Below are 25,221 nucleotides of genomic sequence, written 5' to 3' on the forward strand. Positions count from 1 at the left end.
TTGAAAATAACTTTTGTGGTGGATAATATCACTCCCTTAGTGCCTACAAGTATGCCATACAGAAATTGATATATGTACACCCATTATGTAGATGCATGCCTAAAAAGTTATCTCATACTACTATAACCTGTAATGGTCAATTCGTTCACTCCCTTAATACAAGTATGCTTCAGAGATTAATATATGCAACCATTATTTGGATGTATACCTAAAAAGTTATTTCCTCCTCCAAAAATATTTTATGTTTGATTTTTCACACCCATAATATTAAGCTTGCTACAGAGATTAATAATAATAATAATAATAATATTAAGCTTGCTACAGAGATTAATAATAATAATAATAATTTATTTGTCCGGCGATTTGTTCTCACAAATATAGGACACGTCAATTATGGTACAAAAATACATAGATACAAAAAACTACAAGGTATTACCATACATCATGTAAAAAGCAAGGTGTTATGGATGAAGAAAATCATCCACAGAATAAAATAACTTTTTCAAAAGAAACTCATGAAGCTTTGATTTGAAGAGATATATGTTTTTGACTCCCTTCACTTCTGGTGGGAGTTTGTTAAATAGCAGTAGGCCCATGTGCCAAGGTGCATAACTTGAGTTCTTGGTTCTTGTAAATGTTTGATGGAGGCTTGTAGAACTCCTTGTATAATGACAGTGGTAATCACCATTTGTTGCATAATTCGAAAGATTCTTTTTTGCACAGACAATTACAGCATACATATATACACAGGGGAGAGGTAAAATGTTGAATTTCTTAAAAAGAGGGCGACATGGAGCATAAACAGGCACCTTGCCGATAATACGCAGTATCCTCTTTTGAATTTTGAAGATTATTTTGGAATTGGGTCTAGGGCCCCAGAAGAGTATACTAAACATTACATGTGAGTAGAATTCACCATAATAAATTGATAATAGTACATCAATATCTACAGTTTTTCGGATAGACAGGATCAAATAACAGACAGAACTCAATTTACTGCGAAGCTTCTGAATATGTTCCTCCCAAGATATTTGATTATCAAGAGTTACACCCAGGAAAGAGGAACTGAGGTTTTGTGGAATAGGTTTACCATCAGTCTTGACAGAGATCTGTGATTGCTGTTTATTCTTGTTGCAAAAGTAAATTAAATTAGATTTCTCCACATTGAGGAGGAGAGAATTTTGATTACACCACTCTTGTAAGACACGTGCTGCATCATTAGATTTTAAGGTCAGGCTTTCCATTGATGTGGCAGACACTAAAACATTGGTATCATCAGCGTACAATACTGGAAGTACACCTGGTACATATTTAAACATATCTGGGAGGTCATTTATAAATAAAAGGAACAGAACTGGTCCCAGAACTGAGCCCTGGGGAATGCCCATGACAATTTTTTTCTCAGGGGACATAAAATTGGTTCCATCCCTTCTAAGGACAACACTTTGTCGCCTATCACTCAGGTAAGACTCAATCCACTTGTAGCCTGCACCTCTAATTCCAAACATTTCAAGTTTTTGCAGTAATAGACCGTGATTGACACAGTCAAACGCTTTAGAAAAGTCGAAGGAGAGAATAAGTGATTCTAGTCTGTTATCCAGATCATCTAATATTTTATTCACAACCTGGTAAGTGGCAGTAGAAGTAGACCTTGATTTCCTAAAGCCATGTTGGGCGGTGGATAATAATTTTTGAGATTCCAAATAAGCTATGAGACGTGAATAAAATACTACCTCAAAAATCTTACTGAACTGATTCAGTAGAGAGATTGGACAATATGAATTCATCCTCTGTCGACTGCCCTTACCTTTGTATAGAGGGATGATCTTTGCTACTTTGAGTAATATATTAATATATGACCTGTTATGTGTATGTATTCCTAGAAAGTTATCTCTCCAAATAATAAATGCATTTATGGTTGAATAGTTCATTCCCTTATTTAAAGTGTGCTACAGATATAAATAAGTACACCTATTAGGTACCTAGATGTACATTAGAGTTATATCCTATAAACCATAAAATTTTATGGTTAATATTTTCACACCATAGGCGCAGGAGAAGGATAACAGAGGTGTGAATGGAAGAATTTCAATGACTCCTATATCAAGAGTTTTCAATAAATTTTCATTTTAAGGTTATGTACGTGAAATAGTTTTTCATGTTTACATGAAGGAGTGAGGTATGCCTGGAAAGTTATCCCTAATTCCAATATCAAGAGCAGTCAATTATTTTTGCATTATCAGGAGAAGTATTCATGATTAAATTATTGAATGAGGTATGCCTAAAGATTACAATGTAAGGATATATACCTATATATGGGGATAAATCACTATAACCTGAGGATATATCCCTTCCTCTTAAAGTTTTAAAGTTAATTTTTTGAAACAGAAATTTCATATTTAGATGCTGCAGGAATTAGGAAGGATCCTTGCAAAGTGAAAGCTATAGTTAAGGCCACCAGCCCTACTGATGTATCTGAGGTTAGATCTTTCGTTGGTACCTGCAGTCACTATGGGAAAATCGTTCCTAATATGTCGAAAGTTTTAGGTCCATTGTATAAATTGTTGTGAAAAGGAGTAAAATATGAATGGAATGATGATTGTGAGAGAGCTTTCATTCAAGTTAAAAGAATTATGTCATCAGATGTGATATTAGTGCATTATAATCCTGATTTACCAGTAAAATTGATTTGCGATGCCAGCAGTAAGGGAATTGCTGGGGTGTTGGTGCATATTTTTGAGAATGGTGAGGAAAAACCTATAAGCTTTGTGTCAAGAGTTCTATCGCCTGCTGAAATGAATTATTCTGTAATTCACAAAGAAGCCTTAGCAATTTATTGGTCAATAAAAAAATTTTCTCAATACTTGTTGGGAAGAAAATTCATTTTGGAGACAGATCACATGCCTATGTTAGCAATATTTGGTGAACATAAAGGTATTCCACAAATGGGAGCTAATGGGTTGCAGAGGTGGGCGTTGTTTCTGTCTGGATATGACGATACAATAAAATACGTTAAAGGCAGCAGTAATCTGGCAGATGCATTATCTCGACTACCAGTTGATGAAAATGACATAAAGGATATAGCTATAGCTAATACTCGCTATAGCGAGTATTTATTGGAGCACCGTGGGATCTCATTATATCTAGGTTTTTGTTTGTGGTTGCTATTGACGGATTGTTATGCCAAGGAGGCTGATTTGTGTGTCATAATTTATATTCATACACAGTCGGAATTAATAATTAATAAGGAGTTGTCTCCATTACAGTAACTCATATTTCCTGATTTACAACACTATGTAATATTTGGTTTTAAAGAAAGGCTGAGGTATTTCTGTAGGTTATCCTGTCTTCATTTACCAAAGTTCTTAATAAATTTTGCCATCTTTGAAATGATTTTAATGTTTACATTAAATACAGGTATTCCAGAAAGTTATCTATCATCCAATGACTAGAATATTGATATTAGTTGTCTATAATTTCCATGTTTACATTAAAGACAGAGGTACCCTGATAAAAATAAACTCCTCCATTGTTGGGAGGTCTACCCTCTAATGAGGGTAAGGGAAGGGTCGGATTATCCTTCCTATACCCTTCAGCAAGAGTAGACAGAGCGTATTTTAGAACATTAGCGGGTAGGCATTATCCTTCCTGGAGTGTAGGAGAAAGGTAGAGGAAGGGTTGGGCCAGTCTCAATGAAGGGTAGAGGAAGGATAGGCCTACCCTTCCTCTACCCTTCAGCAAGGGGAGACAGAGCATATTTGAGAACATTGGCGGGTAGGTATTATCCTTCCTGGAGTGTAGAGGGAGGGTAGGACTAATATAAAAACTAAAAATCCATATATTAATATGAAAATTTAAAAAATCGCTAAGCAACTCAATTAAATGAATGGGGATGAGTTGTAACAGTGATTTCTAAAATTATGAGACAGAAAAAAGTTAGCCTTCATGTGGTATTAAAACCCAGGACTCATATATTGGGGGATGCTGAAGTAGCGCCTTAACAACCTCGGCTTTCAAGGTACTTGTGTGCTGGAGTTTCTCAATGGGATTTATAGTACAAAATCTTTATATGAGAATATCTTTTGCACCTGGACCTATGTGGAAGAAAGCAGTGACTTTTTTCTACCATACCTATTTCTTTTCAGAAAATAACATCGGCATTCAAATACCGAACATCACTCCCAGGATGTCACATTGTCAGCCACACAAATAGGTTACATCCTAATAATGTGAATGAAAGCTCTTCTGAATGAGCTTTTTTCACACACTTATAGAAACTGTTGAGTATATATTATTGCTTTCCTTAGGAGACTTTTAAAGATAAGTTGTGCAGCCCATCCATCTTTGCTTTCAAAGACTGCTTATGTTCTTGTACAGAACTCAATACTCTTCAGCTGGTGAACGTAGCTGAGGAGACATTTTCAGGCTATATTTTCCTCAGAAATAAATGCCAAGTCCCAAGGAAAGGTAGACGAAGGATATTCCTACACTTGCCATTCCATTAATTGAGTTAGAGGAAGGATTGACGGATGGTATGGGAAGGAGTTCCAAGGAATGGTAGACGAAGGATAGCCCTACACTTCCCTTGCCCTTAATGGCATGTAGAGGAAGGGTAGACGGATGGTAAGGGAAGGAGTTCCAAGGAAGGGTGGACGAAGTATAGGCCTACCCTTCCGTAACCCATAATACATGTTGGACAAAGGATAGAGGAATGGTAAGTGAAGGAGTGCTAAGGAAGGGAGGATGAAGTATAGGCCTATCCCTTACCTTACCCTTAATGCAGTGTAGACGGATGGTAAGCGAAGGAGTTTTCAGGAGGTGTAGACGAAGGTTTGTTCTTTCCTTCCATTACCCTCCTCAGAAGGTAGGGCGTGGTTTGTACAAGGGTAACTACCCACCATATGATGGCTACTACCATTCCTTTACCTTTCCTTTACCCATCATGGGGGAGTTTATTTTTATCAGGGTATGCCTGACGGTTATCCCTACTCCAATAATTATAATTTTACATAAATTGTCCATTCTTAGGATAGTTTTTCACATTTATATTAATGACTAAGCTTTTCCATAAAGTTATCTATCAACCAAAAGCTAGAATTTTTATAATAATTGTCCATATTTTGTCATGTTTACACTAGAGACCGAGGTATGCCTGACGGTAACCCGTACTAAAATAATTATAATTTTACATAAATTGTCCATTCTTAGGATAGTTTTTCACATTTATATTAATGGCTAAGCTTTTCCAGAAAGTTATCTATCAACCAAAAGCTAGAATTTTTATAATAATTGTCCATATTTTGTCATGTTTACACTAGAGACCGAGGTATGCCTGAAAGTTATCCCTACTACAATAATTATAATTTTAGATAAATTGTCCATTCTTAGGATAGTTTTTCACATTTATATTAATGGCTAAGCTTTTCCAGAAAGTTATCTTTCAACCAAAAGCTAGAATTTTTATAATAATTGTCCATATTTAGTCATGTTTACACTAGAGACAGAGGTATGCCTGAAAGTTATCCCTACTCCGATAACAACTATTTTACATAAATTGTTTAATCTTAGGATAGTTTTTCACATTTATATTAATGGCTAAGCTTTTCCAGAAAGTTATCCATCAACCAAAGGCTAGAATTTTTATAATAATTGTCCATATTTTGTCATGTTTACACTAGAGACCGAGGTATGCCTGAAAGTTATCCCTACTACAATAATTATAATTTTAGATAAATTGTCCATTCTTAGGATAGTTTTTCACATTTATATTAATGGCTAAGCTTTTCCAGAAAGTTATCTATCAACCAAAAGCTAGAATTTTTATAATAATTGTCCATATTTTGTCATGTTTACACTAGAGACCGAGGTATGCCTGAAAGTTATCCCTACTACAATAATTATAATTTTAGATAAATTGTCCATTCTTAGGATAGTTTTTCACATTTATATTAATGGCTAAGCTTTTCCAGAAAGTTATCTTTCAACCAAAAGCTAGAATTTTTATAATAATTGTCCATATTTAGTCATGTTTACAGTAGAGACAGAGGTATGCCTGAAAGTTATCCCTACTCCGATAACAACTATTTTACATAAATTGTTTAATCTTAGGATAGTTTTTCACATTTATATTAATGGCTAAGCTTTTCCAGAAAGTTATCTATCAACCAAAGGCTAGAATTTTTATAATAATTGTCCATATTTTGTCATGTTTACACTAGAGACCGAGGTATGCCTGAAAGTTATCCCTACTACAATAATTATAATTTTAGATAAATTGTCCATTCTTAGGATAGTTTTTCACATTTATATTAATGGCTAAGCTTTTCCAGAAAGTTATCTTTCAACCAAAAGCTAGAATTTTTATAATAACTGTCCATAGTTAGTCATATTTACAGTAGAGACAGAGGTATGCCTGAAAGTTATCCCTACTCCGATAACAACTATTTTACATAAATTGTCCAATATTAGGATAGTTTTGCGCATTTATATTAAAGACTTAGGTATTACGGAAAGTAATTATCAACCAAAAGTTAAAATTTTGATGTTAATTGTCCATAGTTTGTCATGTTTACACTAGAGACCGAGGTATGCCTGAAAGTTATCCTACTCCGATAATTATAATTTTACATAAATTGTCCTTTCTTAGGATACTTTTGCACATTTACGTGAAAGACTGTAATATATCTGAAGGTTATCTTTCGTCCGATAACTGGAATTTTGATATTTATTGTGCATTGTTTATCGTGTTTGCATTATAGACAGAGGTATGCCCGATGGTTATCCCGTCTTCAACGCCTAAGTTCTTAATAGATTTTGCAATCTATGAATTGATTTTCATGTTCAAATTAGAGACTGAAGTATGCCTAAAGGTTATCCGTACGCTAACAATTATAATTTTTCCTTAAATTGTCCATTATTAGGATTGCATTACAGGTATGCATTGAAGACTGCGGTATTCCTTTAAGGTTATCCTTCCTATGTTTCGGCTTTTAATGAGTAGGACTACAAAATGTGTGCGATAATTCTATATTTTCTTTTATAAAATTAAAAACATGTACGTCCCACGGTTTTTAATCATTCCTTTCTATCTTTTACGGCATCATACTTGTACAGCATTTCATTTTGAATATGTTTGGCGCCCGCCGCCATTTTCTGTGACGTAGGTATGCCTGTGAGGTTATCTCTTCTTCCATTCGGAACGACTCTTAAGCGAGGACTGTGTTCAATGCTCCCGTATTAATGAGCTCTCGAATCTTAACAAATTCTTTTCACTTCCTTTACGTGTACCCAGAACAGTGTCATATATATTATTATAGAAAGGTCTTTTTCCGTCAATCCAATAAGCTCCTTTAATACCACACCTACAGTGATAAATGAGGCATCATTTTAAACATTGAATCACCAACTTCTGCCAAAAAATAAAATCTCAAATTTCACTATTTACAGAATATTTGACTTAGAAGTTTCGATTTTTCCATGTTGATTACTCATTCAAGATATAATGACTCCACACATTCTTTTCATTCTAAACTTTAAAAAAAGGTTAAAAAACCCATTAACTCCATAACTAAACCAAATAAACATAACATAAGCACACAAAAATATTAAAAATAAAATCTTGGTAGTATGGAGAATGTTAAACGTTCTAGAGACATCGTGTGTAAGGAACTTAAGAGATAATGAGTATCACGAATTAATAAAAATATCATGTTGAAAATATTCAAGAATTATTATCAACGGGAATTGACAACAAAAAAATTAAAATAGTACAAAGTGCACATAATCATTGTACACGGGTGAATGACATAAAATTTTGTCTTTAAAGAAGATCTGTAAATTGTGTGCCATTATTCAGTAACAGATATCATGATTGTTCCTACTGGTACCAAACTCTTTTGCCTGTATTGTATTCATATGTTTTACATATTTTTGCAAGAAAACCAGTACATATAAAGAAAGAACTTTATGATCCACCTTCTCCTCTATTAAAAACCCAATTACACCATTTTCGTAACATGCTTATTCCCCAATAGTATGAAAGTGAAAAATTTTCGCATGGGTTATCAAGTTGCTATAATTAAATCCTGCTAAAGATGTAACATAGGAGTGAAACTTTCACAAAGAAACGATGGCCACAGAATACTTCATACTACAACTCTGTGAGAATTTTGCACTCTCTCAAAGGCCAAGAAAAGTGCCTACCCCATCATAAAAATAACTTTGCTGGTCAAATTCCCTTCCTTCATGAGCTAAATTCGTACATACTCATTTTCAACTGCAATGAAGAAAAGACCTTCACTCCTAACACAGATGGTTTCTTGTTCTCCAATGTGGAGGCGTGGTTCAGTGGCATTGCCAATTAAGCATCAATTGTCACTTAGAAAATTTTCTGTACCTTGATGCTAAATTTTTGTGTCCACGATAGTCCTTATTACGCCTGAAGCAGATACATCATATCCTCCGAGTTATTACCATTAACACATTGCAACCCATAGGTCATTGAAGGTCAATCTCAAAACACCAATTCTCATGTCACTCCTTGTACATGAAGAGCAGCATCACCTCAAAAGAACATCAGGACACTTAATGCAGAGACAACCAAGGCCAATCACTGAGGAAATAAGAATTCTGCAATCAAGGTAAGATTTTTAATAAAACTAAACCACTGTTACATAGTAGTCATGAAATGGCCACCATATATTCCTGATCGATCGCTCAGTTCGTCAAACATTTTGATTAAAATACGAAGTAGTAACATTTTCACACATATATTCAGACACATACCGGGAAACAGGTTCTACACATACAACTTCTCGAATAATTTCAAAAATACTCCCATCCTCTATCATTTAAAAAAAACTTCCCCACACACAACACACAATCATACAATTCTAGTCTCACACACTCACTGGCAAGCCAAGGAACATCACAGTCACTCATTTGGCGCAAATTTGATGGCCAAGCGAGACTTTCTCGCATTAGGGGGCACGTACAAGGCCTTTGTGTCCCTCTCCTTGCGTCGTCCACCCTCGACTTGCCGTTCCCCTCCGTCCTCGTTGGCCTGCTGCTCCCTCCTCCTCTCCACCACCCCTCCTGTGCCCCGGTCCTCCTCTGCTGAGTGCTGCTTGCTACGCTGATTGCCCTGAAACGAGCTGCTGCTGTTCATTGACTTCTGCGCTCGCACCGCCTGCAGGGGGACAAAGGGGTTGGCCATCTGCAGAGGTGCAGAGCCGTTTGCCGTGTGTGGAGGTGGCCGCAAGGGAGCTGACTGCTGCATAGGAGGTGGTCTGCGCAAGTGGGTGCTGTTAAGAGGTGGCTGGTGCTGACTAAAAGGGTTGATCGCACCAGGGGCAAAGAGGCCAACCTGCGAGGGTGGTCGGATATTCTGCCACTGGTTTTGGCGCCTCCTCCACTCCATTCCAGTCTGCTCTGGAGGCTCTGCAAATGGTAACATTTACAATTGTCATGCACTATCTGTATGGGTATAAATCAGGGACATAGAGCAGCAGTGAAGCAGAGCAAATTTTCATTTTCAGCCGTGTGCTCCGGTCCGACCAGAGCAGGGTGGAGCACACAGCCGGAGCGGGATTTCAAAGCAACCCTGAGTGGAGCGAATTACAGTAATGCTGCTCTGCTCCAGTATTTCGCAGTCTCAATGAGGTTAACTTTATTTCAGAAATTCTACTTCTTATTGAACAGGCATTTCCCATAATTATCGCACATAAATATAATGAAGGGTAACTCGCATGTAATGGCAAAGCGAGAGTTAATTGCAATTCACCTCGTGTATTTGTTTATATTTGGAATATATCATTTTATTAGGAAATATTGGATTCCCAGCATAATGATAACCCTCTAAAGGACTAATATTCATCAATATGTCCATAACCAATCCAACTGTAATAACGAAGTTTCAGTGCTGTAGTTGGGAACAAAATTTAGGCTGTACTAACAAAATTTGCCAACAGCTGAACATGTATTATACATCCGGCCACGATTGAAATGTAAAACCCCAGCTCTTACATTAGTTCCAAGTTGTGCCACGAGATAACTCTGAACAAGTAAATAATCATTTCCGATTTTTCTTTCTGAAATCCATTGGAGAATTTACAGTAGGGCTATTTTTTTAACAGATTTAAAAAGGTAGTTTAACCAGTACGCTTATAACGAGTTTGGATTTTAGGAGGTATGCTGTACCAGCCCAACTACAGCACGGCGAAGATTTAATTGGAATTCAAAATAAAACGATGCAATAGTGTCCATTGTATTTCGAACTTATAATATAAGTTTTCGAAATATCGAAAATATAAGTTTAAATGTATTTCATACCTTTCAACATTATCATGGATAACATCATCTTCTATCATCATTAACATGGACCATAATCTCATGACAACAGACATAAGTTTCATATAATGATAAGGTAGTAAATTTTGAATTTTTCAAGTTGCAGGAGGAAAAATATTTATTTTACATAGGACTGAAAAAATATCAATTTCGTTTAATTTAATAAAGACAGCAAAGGCAACTCTGAATCCACCAAAATGCCTGAGAACTTTTTTCGAGAAACTGTTGACCAACCTTGAATGTGGGCAATCCATATCTGCTTTCTTATCCCTATCTTCTGCTTTCTGGGCAGAAGCTCAGACCACAAAGCTACTGAGATTACTCCAGAGTATCATAACTCCCAAGCATTCTTTCCTCTTTGAGGGAAAAGTAATCCAAAAAATGATCAAAGCAATGATTTGAAGGTGGCTAATCGCAATTGCAATAAATTGCAATAAATTATCTGTGAGTAGCACTTAGTATGCAATGCCCAGTGCATGTCAATGGTGGTTTAATAAAATAAATTAGCGTGGAATCTGATGAATTTTGAACTTAAAAGAAAATTAGTGTGAAATTTGAGGAATGTAAAATTCTTTGTCATTGACGTGTTTCATGCACTTTTTACCAATGTTTTGTTATTTCAAACCGCGAATCAAGGAAGAGGATACCTAAAGATGAAAAATTACACGGATATACTGAATAGAATGGAGAAGTGAACTCCGGAAAAGGCACTGAGGCAGCCAAGAAACCACATAACTCAATTTCAATGCAGTGTGAGCGGCAGTTTGCGGATAGATTTTGGAAGAACAATAGAGAGCATCCAACACATGAAATTTTTTTTAACAAGCATCCCAGAGCCTCACGCAAATTTTTCATTAAGTACTTAATTTATTTTTCACTAATTTCTTCTAAAAAACAGCCTTTACTTGGTATCTGGGAAGCAAAATGAGCACATACCCCTCCAGTTCAGCTTCTGGTACATATTTGCAGGGGCTGGGTGCTGCCAATTTTGGTTGCTGAAAGGGTTGTAAGGGGTGGTTGGAACCAGGGGAGGCCGCTGACACCACTGCTGTGGTGGCGCAGGCAGCTTGCTGCTCGCTGGCATCATCCCACCCCCTTTCGTCATCCACTCGTTCATCTGAGCAATCGCCAACTTGGCTACATTTTCTGATGCCTGTGAAATGGAAATGATAAATACCAAATCAAAATTTCCATACTTCAGATAGTCATTCTTAAGAACAAAATAAAAATAACCATATGCAAGTAAAAATATCAAGCATATTGTCAACCTCTTTTTCACACTAAAAAGATTTTATATACTAATTGTGTTCATTAATCATGCTGCAGTCTGTGTAATGGAAAACATGAATTACTTCACAGTGAATGATAGTTATAATTTTCACTGTATAAGACAATCTGATGACATTATGCCTAACTAATAAAATTTTCCATGGTATCAATAGAGCTAATGTCAAAGTGAAACAAATTATTCAATAAATTACCAAATGGTAAAAAAATTGATAATGAATTTCTACATTCAAGAAAATTTCATTTGAATATTGGCTCTTACAGTACTATTGTGGAGCAAGATGATTAAAAAATTATCTGTCTACCCACTACATACCAACATTTGTAATTTGTATCACTTTTGTAGGTTACGTTAAATGTATGTTCTACATTAAAATACCCTACACTCTTGTCATGCGATTTTTAATGCTGTGTACAGTACCTGTTAGACAATGACTTATTATGTAGTATCACTGACAAGGATCTGCAACACATGCGCTAAAAATTTCAAGTAGTTAGGGTGAGTTTTAAATGGAGGTATAAGATAGGTCTCGTTGCAGTATTGTATCCCCCAATGAAATAGTGTTGGATGCATCATTAAATATATTATAATTACAAGCATTTTACTTCAGCACTGAAGTGACTTTGTACTTCAAGGTATTCTATTTCATTTTCACTAGGGATGAACGGATACAGGATTTTTTTGGACCCGGATCTGGATTGGATCCTTGATTTTCGGAGCATAAAAAAACTTTTTTTCAATCAATTTGAGCTTAAAAAAACCTAAATATATTAGAAATGCGATGCATTTGGTCTCATTCTTTTTTGAATCTCGTACTCTTACACGTCATCCAATTGCCGAAAACTATCGAGACATCTTCGGGTCCAGTAAGTCACTCACCTAGCATTTGTTCTACAGAAACGGAGAATTGAAGCTGGTAAGATGAAAAAGGTCACTGGGTGAAATGAAACACACTTCCATTTTTCTTGTTTAACTTGATATTTTCCCTGGAAGATAGTGATTTATGGAATGTGTGGTCTCGGAAAGGATAAAAAAATATCAGAGGCACTGAGTGATGGAGGGTCGCTGGTGTTTTTTTTTAAATCTGCGATGTAGTCACTTCAGACGTGGTTGTTAGCCTATGGCATTGAGATTCTCCCGATGCTTTTTCAATCTCTTTTTAAGAGTCACACTATGTGCCTGTCATATTTTCAGCAAAGATTTCTGTGGCTGAAATTCTGTTGCCTAACCCATGCGAGATCTTTTAAAGAAAATGGCTCAAGAGTAAGGCAAGCATCGCAGAGCAACGGCGCATGCAAAGGTAGGATTGGAACTCTTTCCACTCCCTCATATGGGATGCTACATTCACTAAAGCATAAATTTAAATTTTCGGATCCAGATCTGATGCTTTCAGCAAATTTGGATCTGAAGTATCCAATGAAGGGCAATATCCACGGATATTTGGATCCAAGGTATCCAATCCGACCATCCCTAATTTTTACTCTTTTACACATTCCTAAACCATAAAAATTTGCAAGATATGACACATCTTTACATGTTCATAACTAATATAATTACACAAATTATTATTCATACACTAAAATTATACATATTTAATCTTAAAACATTTTGTATCACTCTCAAACCAGCAATGCACAGCAATTTGCCAACCTCAGTTAAGCCTTCGTGAGCCAATTCATATTCCCTACATGCACTCATCTCAATGAGCTGTCCAGGGTATGGGTGTATGTGTGTTGTTAGTCTGTCACAAACTCTGATGAATCAGAACAATATATGTAGGGTTGGGTAATATTTCACAGACTGCTGCTTGAATGGCAGTGAAATATACATGAATTGCCATGAGAAAAAATTCCCCTGGACTGGAAATCGAAACATTGCTGGTTAAAATTGCCATCGGAATCAGAGAACCTGGATAGCGCAGTGGTCTGTACAGTGGCCCAGAAAACCAAAGGTACGTGGTTTGATTCCCAGTCCAGGAGAATTTTTTCTCATGGCAATTCAAAATGTAGGGTTGTTTATTCTGTGGTATGCAAACAAATAATATTCCATTGTCCCCATCACTGCTTCAAATAGGTATGTTCCATGAATTGGAAAATAAAATCGGCATTCTTTCAGCAACACCCAGCTAATTGTTGATACAATTATCCCCACAGAAAACCACTATATTCACTGGCCAACCTCAATTCAGGAGAAAATGTGTGACCCAATAACATAGATATTCGTAACTTCCTCAAAATGTATTTATGTGTTCTTGGTATGGTGGGTATGGTATGGTATTTGGAGGAGGCGACTGACAGCTTAGGTCATTTGCTCCATGAGGGAAGGGTAGGTAAGGAAAGGCAGAGAGAAACCCGGCATCGGCATTTGGCTGCTCTTAACGAAAGGCACCAAGGGGACCATGGCTTAACGTCCCATCCGACGGATGAGGTGTTGCACTAGAAATGTCCTCTACACAACAGTCAAGCAGGGATCAAGTGGTCCTTGAAAATTCTCTGCCACTGCCAGTATTTGAACCCGAGCCCATAGGGTGGGAAGCCAACACTCTAGCCACCACACCAACCCGATCCCATTATGTATTCTTCTTAATTATCTTTATATATAGGTACTCTGCCCTAGAGGAACTACCTTAAAATCATCAAATCACTGCATTAAAACTAGTGAAAATTGCACCTGAGAGCTCCTTTTTGCAAGGGCATTTTTTGGATGAAAATTGTACAGCCAAGGAACAGAGTAGTTTCCTTCATCAAAGAAAATGAAAGGCATTGATGGCGATTCGTTACCCACCATTATTTTATCCATAATATACAAATTATTTGGTTTTAGACATCCCAGTTTAGATGAATGTTAATGGTCAATTTTAACCTCATTTGAAAAAGGCCAGATTGGCACCCATGCGATGCCACTCCACGTGACGTCACAGGGACCTAGTTTCTATACGAGTAGATAGGAGTTTTACATCGTCTGAGATTACCAATGCATGCATGAGGCACAGAGCTCAGGGAAACATGCCTTAATAATCACCTATTAAAACTGCCTATGGTCGGAAAGTTTCCTTCGTTTGATAGGGTATTAATAATCCTTATTTAAGCCAATGTGCTACTTGCTAGCAGCCTGCATCGCAGCAGTGCACACATCCTCGCCCCAAGGTCACCTCACAGGTCGGAAGCAGGAACCAGAATGACGTCACATGGGCTTTTCCAGCATTCATACTTAGCCTTAGCGCACTTGAAAATTTTCACTTTTCATTTAATCGTGAAAAATAGATATCGTCATTTAAAAATATAAAAGCATGAAATGTGTACTCCAGGAGAAATAATCTTTCGATTTAGGCAATAAAAAATAATAGGAAACCACCCTACTACAGATCCTCCACAATCGCTGACTACATTCACAAATTTGCATGCGCTGAATTGAGAAAGAACCTTCATTGCATTGTAGAAAGTAGCATAATGTTTTCACAATGACCTTCCACAGCCAAAGAGAGTCATTCAATAGCAAATGACATTATATTTACATTTTTCTCAAACAGCAGGCTACTATCAGCCATCAGCTGAACTTTGAATGGATCAAAGATGCAAAAAGTAATTCTTAAGACCACCTCCACCTATCCACACCGGATACCCTTAGCACTAGCACTTCCTTATAGCACTTTGGAAGTGGGCTCACAGGAGAAGCTGCAACAAATGCAAGTACAGTAGAAGATCGATAATCCGGAAATCTATTTAACGGAATGATCTAAACAACGGAAGGTTTTCCCGGAGTTTTTCAAAATTTCTATTTTTTAAGTTGCATCGCCGAAAATATGGCTATCTAAGTGGTTAAATCGCCGTCTCAGAGCCTGGCTGTCTTCTCGCTAATCCCAAGAGATATAGTCAACTAAGTTGCCGTTATTTTCTGTAAAATATTTCATTTCGTGATCCGGGATCCCTAGATGTAGTGATTTCGCGCAAAAGATTTCACGGAATCAACGTACCATGTATATTCCTCGAACTTTCCGGACTTCAGTAGAGGGATGAAAGTGGATTGAAGTTTACATTGTGCGCGCCGCACGCCCAAAATTACTTCAAATTAATCCGAGGAGATTTGCAGTTAAAATAAAACTGTAAGGAACATGAATGATAACTGCTTATTTTCTTACGATTGCCTTCTTTTTCACTCAATGAGCTCCGACCGTCAGGAAGAGGAATTCTATCGACGTCTTTAATCTGCATGCGCTCATTTTGCAGCAGTGAGAATCAACGTATTGCTTAAAACACATTTTTTCAGCTGGCATATTCCCTGGTGAAAGCACTATTTTCCGATCAGAAATTTGCCTTTTTTGAAAATCTACGAGCGAAATTACCAGTTGCTTCAATCGCGGGAGCCCTTTAGTAGTTTTAATATTGGATATGGCAATCCCTTTTCACAAGTAGATGTTCTCAAAACATATTTAACCCTTCCTAATGACCCGCGGTTGAACCTGAGATTGCGATAATTAAATCCAAGAGAAAAATGAAAGGCCACCATGCATTGCATTCTCGAGTTGGTCGTTGGGCGGGCGACCCCCGCCGCGAGGCCCTAAGACTCTCCCTATGAGTCATGCGGACTGGTCGAAAACGTCGACTGCACCACTCCACCCTTCTCCCAAAGACATTGTATTCGCCGCAGGTCAAAAATGACTCACAATGTCCCAATGACACGCCGGTATACGAATGGTTCCGGCAGCGACGAAGTGAAGGAGTTCCAATTTCCGGAGGAATAATAATGGAAAAAGCTAAATATTTCCACAAGGAATTACAAATCACGTCACCGTGCGAATATACGACAGGGTGGCTACAAAAATTTAAACAGCGCCATGGCATTCGATATCTGAAGGTTACCGGAGAAAAACTGTCAGCAGATCACGATGCTGCGGAAGATTACGTCAATGAGCTGGCAAAGTTGGTGGATGAACATAATCTTTCACCGGATCAGATTTACAACATGGACGAGACTGGATTGTTCTGGCGCTGTCTTCCCCGAAATACGTTCGTTTGCCGCGATGAAAAGACTGCGAGCGGAGCGAAAGAATCAATGGAAAGGGTCACCATCGCAGCCTGTTCCAATGCTGCCGGGAGCCATAAATGCAAGCTCATGGTCATCGGTAAAAGTGCAAAACCACGCGTATTTAAGGGTATACACCAGTTTCCTGTGATTTACAGAGCCAATAAGCGAGCTTGGATTACGCAAGAATTATTTAAGGAATGGTTTCATACTAACTTTGTCAAAGAGGTCCGAAAAAATTTCAAGGCTCTTGGACTGCCTGAAAATGCAAAAATTTTATTGTTGTTGGACAACTGCCCTGCTCATCCTCCAGCAGAAACTCTCGTCGAGGAGAATGTTATAGTGTCTTTTTTGCCGCCGAACTGTACTGCTCTAATCCAGCCACTTGATCAGGGGATAATAAATAGCCTTAAGTGTCACTATCGAAGTGAAGTTATGAAAAATATCATCAACCGTGACACTGCTTTCTCCTATGAAGAATTTAAGAAGGAATTTACCCTTAAAAATGCAGTATGGTGTATTGCCGAAGCGTGGGATAAGGTTACTCCCCAGGTTTTGAAAAGATGTTGGAGTAATTTGCTGCCGGATTTTCAAAACCGCTGTGAGGAAACTGACGACATACCAGAATTTGATGGCTTCCAGGGTCCGTCGAATGATCCCGTTTCTCATTTTATAAATTTTGTGAAAGAGCTGGATGCCGACATAAGTGATGAAGATCTAAAAGAATGGAATGCCTGCGACAATAATGCCCCAGTGTACCAAAGCTTGACCGATGGAGAGATAATGGATGCAGTCACGGGTTCGACAGTTGATGAAGACGTGACCGACAGTGACTGCAGCTCTGATGAGGAGAAAATTACTACGTCGGACGCAATCACTTATGCAGAAAAACTCATAAAGTACTTGGAGCAGAGGCCCTCTTCTTCCAACGATATGGAGGTATTACACATGCATAGGTTGAAAAACAATTTAATACAAGAGAGACGCAGCCGCTGGAAACAGGTCAAACTTACCGACCTCATGAAGAACGCACCAACAACCAAGTGCGCGGATGTTGCTGCCACAGATACTGCGTGCCACTCCACCCATGGCAAATAAATATCCAATGGACGTAATGGTAAGCAATTTTTTCAATTTTTCGGGATTCATGCCGCTAGGGAACGCGTTGTTTATGAAGTTAATGCCAAGTAGATTTTCCAAAATACTCGCGTTTTCCGCCCTTAAAAGATTAGCTGCGACTATTAATATTAAATTGAAGAATTAACATTCAAATTCGATTGTTATTTACGGTAACGTACTCGAAGTGGGATTACCTCCGATCGGAGGATTTGATAATTACCGATAAATGTATGCTAGTAGTCGTGAAAACGACATGGAATTTGCGATAGCTGCATGTTGAAAAATACGGAGAGGCAAAATGTTGATATTCCAGTCGGATTGTAAAAATATTATTTGCCATATTTATTTCATTTACAGTTGGCCTTATCAAGAGTACCTCTGCGATTTACGGACGAAGAATATTTTCAAATGTTTTGAACCTTTTTTTAATCACAGATGGCAAATAGATATCCAAGATTCTCACCATAATATATATTCAATAAATATCCAAGATTCTCACGCCTTTCATCATGAATTTTATTGAGTTTTTCTTGATCCCTTACTCAGCAATACATCATTTCTGTTGATGCCAATGCACGTTCCGGAAAAAAATATTTTCCGTATTGCAGTGTTGCCTGCATCCAGGGAACAGATCTATTTACCGGAAATATCTTTAATCCGGAAAGGGTCTGGTCCCACGCATTCCGGATTATCGATCTTCTACTGTACACGGGGAACTTACCTTCTCATTGGTGGGGGCCGGGTCTCCAAGGAGGATAATGCCATTGGGTAAAGACAAATTTGCTGCAACCATTCCATTGTCCATCATAATGTAATCATATCGTGGGATACCTTGACCTGAGAAGTGAACAATAAATAACATTAGACTCGATGCCTACACCAAAAAGATGAAACATGTATTGTGTTTAAGCACCTTATGGCAAATGGTAAACAGAGGATGAAAAAAGGATAGGAGCCCATACTGAGATTCAGATCAATCAGTATGGAGAATGTACATATTCGATTTCTAGTACAGGGTTCCCACTCAAAACTAAATTATAAAATTCACGGTTTTTTCCAGGTTTTCACGGTCTTAAGTGCGTCAAATTCACGGTCTGTCGATAAGCCATTTTAGGAAGAAATATTGATCACATAAAAAACACTGGCCGCACTAAAAATATAGCAAACGCGATAAATGCCGGGAATGCAAAACGCAGCAATGAAAGTTCTCTTATGACGTCGCCTATCGTTAGCAAAATTAAGGGCCGGCTAAAGGCTGTGAGTGAGAAAATGGAGGGTGACAGGGAAGTGAAGAGGTGTCTGATTTCTCGCCAGGGTTAATGATCGCTTTGGTTAAAGGACGCCCAATCACAGCCTTAAGGTCTATGTGTCGTCATGACACACGGACCAATATCTGCGCTTCGAATATACGTGTGGAGATAAATGCGTGGACAGTATGTGCGAGTGACTGACCTATTTTTCTTTTGATCCGTCAATTGTAGATCTAAAATCAAGTTAGTGAGGTTTTTTAAGGTTATACGACAAATTTCACGGCTATTTCCAGGTTTTTTCACGGTAGACGAAATTCACGGCTTATTCACGGTTTTAAGGTTTTCGCGGTTGAGTGGGAACCCTATAGTAGTCAAACAATGGCAAATCTTCACACATGTATTAAGCATATATTACCATCCTTGAAAACCAAGAATTTCAACATAGTACGTACTAGAATGGCCTCATGTATTCTTACAAAGTACTTTGACTGTATATAGGGCAAGCTTTCAACCGTGGAAGTATTGTAGCTAATATATTATTAGGTTGGCAAGAGGAACCGACGCCTGTGGCATACTAAGTACGCCGCACGACCGGCCATGCACCTCGTGCTTTCCTTTTCTTGAATGGCCTTGTGTATTCTTACCCTATCATTTTGACTATCTATTGCACGAGTCTTTAAAGCACAAAGTATTGTAACAAATTTTTTTTAGATCAGCAAGAGGAATCTGGCACCTATGGCATATAAGTACAATGGGAGACCAGCCATGTAGCACCTGTGTACCTTTATATCTGTACCAACTATAAATGTACAAGCTTGAACTAATTCCTACAAATAAAGAAATTTTATCAAAAATTGAGTGTTATCATATAAATGCATATATGGTGGAAAAAGTACACCACACGCCCAGATGTGTAAAAATATCAGGCATGCCTGCTCAAAGGTTAAATGATGTCAGCACAGAACAAAGACCCACCCGTATACTTTGGCGACCAAGTTAATTTATAACTCTTCCATCAATTTCTGTACCTAACTCAGTTTAGGAAAAAAAACATCTGTATAACTTGGATTCTCACCCCCCCCCCCCCCCACATGTAAAACAAAGACATTACCAATGGAATGAAAGAAACCACTCATACATTGGCCAGACCCTTTCAGGGATGCACGGCAGATGCAGTATTTCAGGTTTGCAATATTTTTTAGAGTGTGAATGAGGATATCTCTTACCCTAACTTGTGAGTATTCACATGGAGTTGATTATCCACCTGAAGAGTAATATATCATGCCAACTCCTTGTGGGGCATATGGTTGTACCAATCAGTACATACAAGAGGATCGGAAATTTCATTTTTCCAGCAAGCATCTTTTATCTGCAATCTTTACTAATGGTCTGAACATAAATAATTTTAGTGCTGCTTTCAGTTTTTGCTAAAAAAAAGCCACTTTTTACTACCATAAATTTAAAGGAGGCAGCACAGAAATGTTAAAAATAGGCTAATGGCAATTTCTTTGATCATTCTTGCCTGTGTTCCTTGTAATTGTAGCTCACTGATGATTGGGAAAATAGGTCAAACTCAAAATCAAGTGATCATTTATCACACCCGACATATGCAACCCCGAGAAATTCCTGTTACATTTTTCAGCACTTAAGATAATGGCAGTGCATATGGAGAAAGGCTATGGATTAATTTAAGTTCATTTCAATTCATCTTAAGTCCATTTCATGTAACTATGCTGAAAAGGGACCCACCTGCTTGGAAAAGTTTCTCACCATTTGTCTAAATGATCACGTAAAAATTATCAACTGATTAAAAAGCTGCCATAGTTTTGGCAACATTTCTTTTATCTTTTTAATAGAGGTACACCCAAATTGCTATTTGACTAGCCAATATAATTTGATAGGTAGCAAGTTTACTAAAAAAAGGAGGACTCATGGATCTTTGGAGAGACTGAAGGAAAAACAGTACTCGAGGGAACTGGTTCCTTTTCCCTCCCTTGTCCCATGAGAAACTTATAATATATCCAAGAGAATGCAATTTCCTAAAAAACGTAAGAAGCAATGTGAATGGCCACATAATCATTAGAAAAGAAGATGATTTGTAATTTAGTTTTAGGATTCAGATTCTAAACAGGAAGTTAGTTCAATAAACCATATCTACTGTGAGTAGTCTCAAGCTTTACTACCAAAAAGACCAAAAATACCAACTTTCTTTCAGTATTTGTTCTTCTAACAGATGTACCAGCGTGGTTTCATGTTCAAATGAGACCCTTATTTTGTCTTTTTCGGTCATGGTGGAATCCTAGCCAAATGGCTTCAAATATGATAACCAGTCTGCCCCTATGAGTTTTCACCATTTCTCTGATTTCAAGCTTGATAACTGGATACATTTCTCATGGAAATATGTACTTAACACATTGAATGCAGTACAGATACATTTCAACAATCTCTCTCAGAATATATACTTTTGTTTGGGCACTAAAAACATATTTACAATTCTGAAAACTGGATCAGATAAAGCTTCAAAGTTGAAAGAGAAAAAAGTTCACACTAACCTGTTCTCTGATACATTGAAATGAGTTGAAGGCAGTAGTTGAAAGACTTTTGGTTTGTTGCTTGTCGATCTTGCACCTGGGCCCCTTGCACCGCAGCCGCTTTTGCCCTCTGCAAAAAATTAAATCAATCATATCACACAAACATATCACCCACATCACACAGAATCTTCTTCCTTATGCTTGCTCAAGAGCCAGCTGCCACCTAAATCCAAAATTATGTAAACAACTAAGCAGCACACCACTTGAAAGTAAAGAAGTGATACAGTAAACTTGCTTTATTATGAAGGCCGTGGGACCAAAAACATAATAACATACTTCGTAAGAGCGTTTCTTTCAGAAATCATCACAAAAAAAAACATATCTTGCCAAAACTCCTTGTCTCTTCAATCTCCTGTACTTTTACTCACATGGCTGAATAGCTTTAGAGAATGATATACGCTATTAAATCATGTATATATACAGTAAGTCTTGTTAGATAGATAGTTTGTTCGTAAGTTGATAAACCTATGCAAAGCATCGAAAATAGTGGTTATCCTGCAGAATGCAACGCTGCATTACAATTGTGCATTAACACACGATTGTGATGAATGATCTAGCTGTGTCTAGATGAAGCTGAATACAATCCGTTTAGATCTAGATGGATCTGTGTCTAGCTCTAGATTGACCCGAATAAAATGCGCTGTCCGCAGGAAGGAAGAACGAGCATAAATCAGAACAGTAACTGACTTCACAATGGTTTTAATATATGTACACTATTCAGACTACACGCTAAGCGCAAGTTCTTTTATGCCACACAGTGTTGTACCGGCCAACTCCAGAGGCTCCAAATTGAAAATTTTGAGTATGCTTGAATTTTTCGTATTTTCATATCTCTGAAAGTTCTTAAATCGAATGTTCCTAAGAAGAGGACATACTTATCGCAATTTACGAGCGCTAAAGAGTGGGTCACCATTATTCCACAGGAATGATTGCATTATATGATGCTGCATGGATACTGAAGTATCTCCTACTGAAGAAAGGACTATAATTGACACTCTTAGGCAGAGTGCACGATAAGAACTTAAACGTAGTGCAATGATTATGATGTAGCGTAGAGTATATCCACCTTCAGAAATGTAGTTATTTACTGTATAAATGCCGTTGCTTATCCATATACCTTCGCAATAAAGTTCACTTTATAATCCCTGGGACCGGAACTGAGGTTCACAATTTTGTAATAACGAAACTTTTGTAATAACATTTCTTTTACCATAGATTGGATTAATCTTTTCGCTGGGACCAATGATTTACTTCGTAATAACACTGTTTGTAATAACGAGTCAACAGAGCCCTTGGGAGGAGGTACATACAAGATTCAAGCAAACATAACATCTTCTGAATGTATACTATTAAATTATTCATTAGTATTATCAATAGCGTAGGAATTGATCTTATACTTCTAGTAAATAGCACATACTAGGGTGACATCTTAATACTACTATGCTATTATGAGGAAAATAGAGTCAACATCATGTCAGCTGTTTAGGGGAGAGTGTCCAACAATATTAAACATCTTTGTTTGGAGCACATTTTGGACGTTGCTATATTCTCTTGCAACAAACTCACAATGACGATCAAACACATCTATGCCCTGGGATAAGCTAACCAGACAGGATTAGAACCCCTGACCTTTGGCTAAGCAGGGAAGGACATTAAACATGGTGCAACGGTACAACCATGCTGGCACGTGGTCCATTAATGGAACATCTCAGCTGATAAACTCACACACACATGGCCTGGGTGGAAAAGGGATAAAAGTGGATCACCTGCCAACAATTCTATGAATGATCACTACATAAGGGAGTATATGAAAGGGCACTCACTTCAAAGAAGTCTTGAACAGATGGCTGACTTATTTCTTGGAGCGGTGAAGTCACTTGTTTCTGGGGTGGGACTACTGGAGGGGGCACACTTGTGACAGATGACGTAGATGATGAATTCCCATCAATGCGCAGGATTTTCTTTAAGAAATCAGTGCCCGAGTCCTTCACCTGATGGAGAGAGGGTAAAGAGCATGATAAGAAGAGGGACATCATGTTATTGCAGAGAGCACCACCAATTAATTAACTTACCTGCTGGTCAACAATGGCAGGGTCAGCAGGGCGGCCAGGATCACGTACCAGTAGCATTGAGGGTGGGTCTCCCCTCTTCACACCTCCTCCTCCAGTTGATTTCTGTACAAAGAGATACAAAACAATTGTATTCATTAAAAAGCTTGACATGTGCATGTACCTGTTGGGAATTTAGGAGTGCCAGAGTTTAAATGGCAAGGTACAAAAAAGTTTTATTCCAGTTACTGTAATGCAGAAAACTTTCAAATTCAATGATACTTTAAAAACACAGAAAAAATAACAGATGTCAGATAATGTCTGCTGATCTCACAAAGCATTTCAAATAAATAAAAAAACAGTCAATTCAAATGATTTTAAAAATTTCCCAAATTTTGTTGAGGTATTCTTCTATGTGTACTAAAGAGTACAAAAAAATGCATAATAAACTACAAAAATTAAAACTAAATTTGAAAAACTTCCCAATAGTCATGAATGTAAAAAATACACCTAATTGCAAAAATTTATATAAAAATCAACAGTTTTCTAAAATTTAAAAATTAAAACATGGTATTTTAACTAGGGATGAGTCGATTCCACTTTTTTTCGATTCCAATTCCGATTCCTTCAAATCGATTCCCGATTCTCGATTCCGATTCCATCGATTCTTATTCCTTCTAACAGGTGGTATTTTGATTTATCTGCAGCATTGCTGTCATTAAAATTTAAGAACTGAATGGAATAAAATAACTAGGGATGGACGGATCCAGGATTTTTGGAGCCAGATCTTTCGAATCGGATATTTTCGAATCCAATTGCATTTTCAAATTCCTGCCATTAAACAAAGTCATTGTTCAAGTTTATTCTGGGTACATACAATCAATGGAATGCTTTTTAGATTTTCATACCCATTTTAATATTTTTATAAATTAAAAAGTATTTTATGGGCTTTCAAGTTGTTTTTTAAAAACATCTTTACATACTCAGGCCTAAACTGTTACGCTTGGGTTTGGAAATAATAATAATAATAATAATAATATTTATTTGCCCAAAGGATACTATATGTCATGATACAATCATAAAACAAGTATATAGGGCACGTCAAAATTAACAAATTCACATAAGAAAATGTTACATTTCAGATTGAAGATATTCTTTTATACTATAAAAACACTTCTCTATTAAGTAAGCTAAGACACTCTTTTTAAAAACATCAATATTTTCTATACTTTTAATATATACAGGTAGGTTATTATACAATTTTGTACACATGAGCTCAGGCCCTCTAGATACCAGAGCTAGGTTCGATTGTTTGACATGAACGTCATTGCATCTCCTGGTTTCATAGGAATGTATCCTATTATTCATAGTAAAACAACCTTTATACCTTTTTACATATATGACACTCTGATATATATATACGCAAGGTACAGTGAGTAATTTAAGGCTTTTAAAAAAAGGGCGACAATGAGCTCGACACTTTAGTTTGCACATACTTCTCACAAATTTCTTTTGTATAACAAACACATCATGAAGTTGGGGCGAAGATCCCCATA

At 37.3% G+C, this 25,221-nt stretch overlaps 2 protein-coding genes across 2 annotated transcripts in view; one reads left to right on the forward strand and one right to left on the reverse strand.

The window, feature by feature from the left end:
• Window positions 1-8,634: 8,634 nt before the first annotated feature.
• The window catches only part of LOC124163216 (5'-3' exoribonuclease 1), an 80,972-nt gene continuing 64,385 nt past the window's right edge, over window positions 8,635-25,221 (reverse strand). The window contains exons 25-30 of the mRNA XM_046539960.1: window positions 23,690-23,791; window positions 23,441-23,608; window positions 21,579-21,687; window positions 18,498-18,613; window positions 11,284-11,500; window positions 8,635-9,438 (exon numbers count right to left, since the gene is read on the reverse strand). Of these exons, the coding sequence (XP_046395916.1) occupies window positions 8,933-9,438; window positions 11,284-11,500; window positions 18,498-18,613; window positions 21,579-21,687; window positions 23,441-23,608; window positions 23,690-23,791 (1,218 nt within the window). The 3' untranslated portion in view covers window positions 8,635-8,932. The remainder of the gene's footprint in view (window positions 9,439-11,283; window positions 11,501-18,497; window positions 18,614-21,578; window positions 21,688-23,440; window positions 23,609-23,689; window positions 23,792-25,221) is intronic.
• LOC124163217 (jerky protein homolog-like) lies at window positions 14,956-18,242 on the forward strand. The gene is made up of 2 exons (XM_046539961.1): window positions 14,956-17,774; window positions 18,134-18,242. The coding sequence occupies exon 1, from the start codon at window positions 16,214-16,216 to the stop codon at window positions 17,753-17,755; it is 1,542 nt and encodes a 513-aa protein (XP_046395917.1). The 5' UTR covers window positions 14,956-16,213; the 3' UTR covers window positions 17,756-17,774; window positions 18,134-18,242.

Source organism: Ischnura elegans, chromosome 8 (assembly GCF_921293095.1).
Source record: "Ischnura elegans chromosome 8, ioIscEleg1.1, whole genome shotgun sequence".
NCBI classification, from domain to species: domain Eukaryota; kingdom Metazoa; phylum Arthropoda; class Insecta; order Odonata; family Coenagrionidae; genus Ischnura; species Ischnura elegans.